The 6,971-nt window shown below is 41.5% G+C and overlaps 1 protein-coding gene across 4 annotated transcripts in view; it reads left to right on the plus strand.

The window, feature by feature from the left end:
• The window catches only part of STK38 (serine/threonine kinase 38), a 39,945-nt gene extending 37,940 nt beyond the window's left edge, over positions 1-2,005 (plus strand). For all 4 annotated transcript variants that reach the window (XM_036917462.2, XM_036917461.2, XM_036917460.2 and 1 more), the window contains one exon: positions 40-2,005. In XM_036917462.2, the coding sequence (XP_036773357.1) occupies positions 40-45 (6 nt within the window). In that variant the 3' untranslated portion in view covers positions 46-2,005. The remainder of the gene's footprint in view (positions 1-39) is intronic.
• Positions 2,006-6,971: the final 4,966 nt, after the last annotated feature.

Here is a 6,971-nt window from a genome sequence, read left to right on the forward strand (position 1 = left end):
AAGGCAGTGAACCGGCTCTCACATGTATTTCTTTCCCAGTGGTAACAAGCAACCACCCTGAGGCTGACTATAAGAACAAAGACTGGGTCTTCATCAATTACACCTACAAGCGCTTCGAGGGCCTGACGGCACGGGGGGCAATACCTTCCTACATGAAAGTGGCAAAATAGTGTCCCAGAAGCTGGCCTGACTGGAGCAGAGTTTTTTGTACAACACCATAGTTTTCCTCTTGCACTCTTTTGGAAGAGCTTCCAAGAAGTTTATGAAACCCACTGATACATCATGGTAAACTCCTGAAATGTAATAGTGTGGATTCTCTTCATCATGCATCTGAAGATCTGTAGAACAAAGACAGCCATTTCTGCTGCATTGTCATAAACAGCTGTCCTGCTTCTTTAGAAGTATCATGAGCCAATTTGATAGATGTTTTAAAAAAACTTGAGTTTTCCTAATACGTTCATCAGAACGAAGGGGAAAAAAAAGTTTGATTGTAACATAAACTTACTGAATATCTGCCAATTCCTGTGATTTTGTGATATGCTTTCTGCCAAACCCACCAAGTATTTCTTTTTTCTTTACAGCTGAAAGTTCCATGTACTAAGGAAATAAGCAATAACGAAGCCTCAGCAGCCAGCATTCTGGCTAAAGGAAATGATCTGCCATCCCTTGAGGGGGTGGTGGTGGTAGTTTCTCCCCATACCTCGGCCTCCGCAAGTGACTTTTAATACCCTCCATTCATGGTGCACTTTATTTATGGTACTAGGATAAAGACCCTCAATCCATTGATTTATCTCTTCCCACCTATCTAAAATACTCATGCTGCTTTTCTGAGTGTTGATGGGATGTAGTCGGTCCATGTTGCTCTTAGAAGGCCCAGAAAGCCAGTGGGCATTGCCAGGGTGTCCTGATCACATGGAAAACGCTTTCTCTTCAGGGCTATATCAGAAAATCCCTAAGAGTTGTCATGGACCAGCAATACCCAAAAGCGCTGCCAACAGGAATGCGGATTTTTCCTGGGAACACGGCAAGGAGTCCAGGCAGACAGGAGGTGTAGAACCCTCTTGGTTAAGGTGCTGCTCCTGCTCAGCCTCCAGAGCCTCCTTCGAAGCGGTGAAGGAACCAGCCCAACAGAAAGTGCAGAGCCACCTACACGTCCTTGCAAAAGTTCACTCCTCAATCCTTGGTGCAACTGTGTTTTGTCTCTGACATTTTCCCCTCCAAACCTTAACGATTTTGCCTTGGGATCCCGATTACCAGTTTGTCCTCTGCAGATGCCTTCCTGGGGATGCCCCTCTCCACCCTGAAGGGGGGCTTACAGCTTGGGCTGACCAGGCCTCTCTGCTGTGGCATTCCCTCATGAGGGATGCTCTGAATTTTAGCACAAAGTGCCTTCTCTTGAACAGCTGCCATCATCTTTAGAGGAATTTTGCTTCATCAGAAAAATGTGGAGTCTCCATATTAATGCATCATTTCTTTTAAAAGTTTTGGTAACTCTTAAAAGCATCATTTGCACCTATGTGGTAATTTTGCCTGTTGTAGAGTGTCACAGCCAAGCCTCAGCTGGGAGACTGCTTTCTGCCAATCTTGAGGTTAATGATAAGCTTTGAAAGGAAAGTATGTCCTAGCTTAGCCATTCAGAAAAGAAAAATGGAATATCAAAGTTACTGCTTTGGGTTTTAATATCTTAGAGGAAGAAAAAATATTAGGGAAGTATATTAACTTTGGATGAAGTAAATGTGTTGCCCTTAATCTTTCATTCATGGTCTGTTAGTGAAAAGGAAGTAAATGAGATTCTTTTGTGTAACTTTGTAGTTTATTTGCATTACCAAATAGCTGGGGTCTTGACCCCCCCACGTGTTGCAAGAGTGTGTGGTAAGCATGAACAAAGAGAAGTAGCAGGACTGGGATAGTCTGTGTGCTGCGGAGTGGCAGGGGATGATTTGTTTTAGGGGAAATGCCCACATTTTAACTTTCAAAATTCTGAATAAACTATGTAAAAACAGTAGTGTAAATCTGTGATGTGTTTTCAAGCAAATGCATCTCCCAATTCAGAGAGACAGAATGTTCGTGTCTTCTTTTAACTCCTTTGTCTACAGAAATGGAACACTGCATCACCACGTTTAGCTCAAGTGCTTTTCTGTCTCAGAAGCTGGGACCTGCACTTTTGTTCACTGAGAACAAGTCTTCTGTTCGCTGCAGGCATGTGCTCTTCTACCTGGTTCGGTGTCCAGGGCAGTGGATGTTCCCTTTGTGATCAGGCCAGGGGAACACCTGCTGACAAAAGGGCTGTCAGCTGGTGGCTATTTGTATAACTGCCCACAGCCTGGGGTTGACCAGGAGCCTCACGAGCTCCCAGGATGGGATTTCTTAGCCCTCCATGTCCACCAGGGCAAAGTTCTGTCTCCAGATGCTGTGTACTTGAGGAATCCTGTTGGGTCCCACTTCTTAGCTCCTTCCCTGGCTTATGGAAAGGAGCCTCAGAAAGAGGCAAGGAAGGGACAAAGGCTTTCCAGGGTAGAACTGCAGGCCAAATGTATATTGTCTTTCCAAAGCTCTTGGGTTTCCAGGAACATGTTGGGGACCATTGGCTCAGAGTTGGTCCTATTCACAGGCAACTTGTCTCCTACTCTTTTCGGGGAAGTTAGGAAATAACTCCTGCATGCCAAAAGCTGAATACTGGGGTCATTCTCTCTCACTGATTCAGGAGTGCATCAGAATTTTCTTCAGTACCTGTTTCTTTTTAGAACTACTTTCAGAAGTGAGGTACAGATGAGTTCTTTGGGGTTAGTATTTAGGATCTGAAAAGTAGATTGCTAATTTCAAAATATCTGTATGGCATAATAGTAATCCTCTGCCATTGATTGCTAATACTTTTTGTCTGAATTATTTCCTTGGAAACTATTTCCTGGGTCACCTTCTCCTGTTTTTCTCCTGGGCCTCTGTGTGTAACATGGTTTGTATTGAACTCAAAAAGATGAAGTGAATGATATACTAGGTAGCATACATTTCCCAGGAATGATCTAGCAAAACCAACAGTGACTAAAAACAGTCTCCATGATGTTTTCTCAGGCGTATTTTCAGTAAAAACAAACAAACATACATCTTGACCAGGTAACATTTAAGCATCCACAATGTACAGAGTTATTACTAGGTACTGTGGGGGTGTAGTAGGGAGCCGGCCGTGGTTCTGAACCTGCAGATCAGTTTGGGGAGAGAATTCCCACCAAGGGCCTTGAGGAATGCAGCCTCAACTGTGAAGTTACTATATTAGTATCGTACGAGGACTGTGAAGCCAGAGTTGTTGGGAAGCTTTCCAGAGTATGTCTAAGTGGCAGTGATTTGGCAGCAGGGAAAGTGAGCTGTCCAGGATTTCGGAGGCTGCTACGCATGTCCCGTGCTATGGCAGAGGCCTCTTCTTCGTGAAGAGCACTCTGCAGTCACTTTTGTTATTTCCTCATTTCCTCTCCGACTTCAGCCCACTCATCTGGTTTCTGTCCCTTGTGTCAAACATCAGTATCAATTTTCCTGTGTATAAAACATGCTACCATTAGTTTTTCAGTCTTCGCTCTGGTCACTGGTGTTGTAACTGCCATGTCCATTAGCTTCTCTTCAGTCCTCGTATTCCTTGATTAACATGCTGCACTCACACTGTTGACTTTTAAAAAAAGCTCCGCTCACGCCTGACTTCTCTGTGGTTCCTCTGCTGCTACCTACATGCTGGTGGCCCCAGAGCGATCAGTGCTTTTGCCCTCTTGTCATTCACATGGTCTCTTGGTAATAATACCCCATACTGTGTTTTCAGCTATCATATTTTTTAATAGTATGTTTAATCAAGTTGTACTTTTTTTTTATCATTAATCTACAATTACATGAGGAACATTATGTTTACTAGACTCCCCCCTTCACCAAGTCCCCCCCACATACCCCATTACAGTCACTGTCCATCAGCATAATGAAATGCTGTAAAATCACTACTTTTCTTCTCTGTGTTGCACAGCCCTCCCTGTGCCCCCCACACACATTATACATGCTAATTGTAATACCCTCTTTCTTCTCCCCTCACCTCCCTTCCCACCCATTTTCCCCAGTCCCTTTCCCTTTGGTAACTGTTAGTCCATTCTTGGGTTCTGTGATTCTGCTGCTGTTTTGTTCTTCAGTTTTTCCTTTGTTCTTATACTCCACAGATGAGTGAAATCATTTGGTACTTGTCTTTCTCCACCTGGCTTATTTCACTGAGCATAATACCCTCTAGCTCCATCCATGTTGTTACGATTGGTAGGATTTGTTTTCTTCTTATGGCTGAGTAATATTCCATTGTGTATATGTACCACATCTTTATCCATTCATCTACTGATGGACACTTAGGTTGCTTCCATTTCTTGGCTATTGTAAATAGTGCTGCGATAAACATAGGGGTGCATCTGTCTTTTTCAAATTGGGCTGCTGCATTCTTAGGGTAAATTCCTAGGAGTGGAATTCCTGGGTCAAATGGTATTTCTATTTTGAGTTTTTTGAAGAACCTCCATACTGCTTTCCACAATGGTTGAACTAATTTACATTCCCACCAACAGTGTAGGAGGGTTCCCCTTTCTCCACAACCTCACCAACATTTGTTGTCTTTTGGATGGTGGCGATCCTTACTGGTGTGAGGTGATGCCTCATTGTGGTTTTAATTTGCATTTCTCTGATAACTAGCGATGTGGAGCATCTTTTCATGTGTCTGTTGGCCATTTGAACTTCTTTGGAGAACTGTCTGTTCAGGTCCTCTGCCCATTTTTTAATTGGATTATTCACTTTTTGTTTGTTGAGGTGTGTGAGCTCTTTATATATTTTGGATGTCAACCCTTTATCGGATCTGTCATTTATGAATATATTCTCCCATATTGTAGGATGCCTTTTTGTTCTATTGATGGTGTCCTTTGTGTACAGAGGCTTCTCAGCTTGATATAGTCCCACTTGTTCATTTTTGCTTTTGTTTCTCTTGCCCGGGCAGATATGTTCATGAAGAAGTCGCTCATGTTTATGTCCAAGAGATTTTTGCCTATGTTTTTTTCTAAGAGTTTTATGGTTTCATGGCTTACATTCAGATCTTTGATCCATTTAGAATTTACTTTTGTGTATGGGGTTAGACAATGATCCATCCAGTTTCATTCTCTTATATGTAGCTGTCCAGTTTTGCCAACACCAGCTGTTGAAGAGGCTGTCATTTCCCCATTGTATGTCCATGGCTCCTTTATCATATATTAATTGACCATATATGTTTGGGTTAATGTCTGGAGTCTCTATTCTGTTCCACTGGTCTGTGGCTCTGTTCTTGTGCCAGTACCAAATTGTCTTGATTACTGTGGCTTTGTAGTAGAGCTTCAAGTTGGGGAGCGAGATTCCCCCAACTTTATTCTTCCTTCTCAGGATTGCTTTGGCTATTCAGGGACTTTGGTGGTTCCATATGAATTTTTGAACTATTTGTTCCAGTTCATTGAAGAATGCTGTGGGTAATTTGGTAGGGATTGCATTATATCTGTAGATTGCTTTTGGCAGGATGGCCATTTTGACAATATTAATTCTTCCTAGCCAGGAGCATGGGATGAGTTGCCATTTGTTAGTGTCCTCTTTAATTTCTCTTAAGAATTTCTTACAGTTTTCAGGGTATAAGTCTTTCCCTTCCTTGGTTAGGTTTATTCCTAGGTATTTTATTCTTTTTGATGCAATTGTGAATGGAATTGTTTTCCTGGTTTCTCTTTCTATTAGTTCACTGTTAGTGTATAGGAAAGCCTCAGATTTCTGTGTATTAATTTTGTATCCTGTAACTTTGCTGTTTTCCGTTATCAGTTCTAGTAGTTTTGGAGTGTAGTCTTTAGGGTATTTTATGTACAATATCATGTAATCTGCAAATAGTGACAGTTGGACTTCTTCTTTACCAATCTGGATTCCTTGTATTTCTTTGTTTTGTCTAATTGCCATGGCTAGGACCTCCAGTACATGTTGAATAACAGTGGGGAGAGTGGGAATCCCTGTCTTGTTCCTATCTTAGAGGAAAAGCTTTCAGCCTCTCGCTGTTCAGTATGATGTTGGCTCTGGGATTTTCATATATGGCTTTTATTATGTTGAGGTACTTGCCCTCCATACCCATTTTACTCAGAGTTTTTATCATGAATGGATGTTGAATTTTGTTGAATGCTTTTTCAGCATCTATGGACATGATCATGTGATTTTTGTCCTTCTTTTTGTTTATGTGGTGGATGATATTGATGGATTTTCGAATGCTGTACCACCCTTGCATCCCTGGGATGAGTCCCACTTGGTCATGGTGTATGATCCTCTTGATGTTGTTTTGAATTCGGTTTGCTAATATTTTGTTGAGTATTTTAGCATCTATGTTCATCAGGGATATTTGTCTGTAATTTTCTGTTTTGGTGGGGTCTTTGCCTGGTTTTGGTATTAGGGTGATGCTGGCTTCATAGAATGAGTCTGGAAGTATTCCCTCCTCTTTTTTTTTTGGAAAACTTTAAGGAGAATGGGTATTATGTCTTCTCTGCTGTATGTCTGATAAAACTCCGCAGTAAATCCATCTGGCCTGGGAGTTTTGCTCTTGGGTAGTTTTTTTTATTGCTGATTCAATTTCTTTGCTGGTGATTGGTCTGTTTAGGTTTTCTGTTTCTTCCTTGGTCATTCTTGGAAGGTTGTATTTTTCTAGGAAGTTGTTCGTTTCTTCTAGGTTTTCCAGCTTGTTAGCATATAGTTTTTTGTAGTATTCTCTAACAATTCTTTGTATTTCTGTGGGGTCCGTCATGATTTTTCCTTTCTCATTTCTGATTCTGTTGATGTGTGTAGATTCTCTTCTTTTTATAAGTCTGACTAGGGGCTTATCTATTTGGTTTCATTGATTTTTTCTATTGTTTTATTCTTCTCAATTTTATTTCTTCTCTGATCTTTATTATGTCCCTCCTTCTGTTGACTTTAGGCCTCATTTG

Source organism: Manis pentadactyla, chromosome 16, assembly GCF_030020395.1.
Source record: "Manis pentadactyla isolate mManPen7 chromosome 16, mManPen7.hap1, whole genome shotgun sequence".
Classification (NCBI taxonomy): domain Eukaryota; kingdom Metazoa; phylum Chordata; class Mammalia; order Pholidota; family Manidae; genus Manis; species Manis pentadactyla.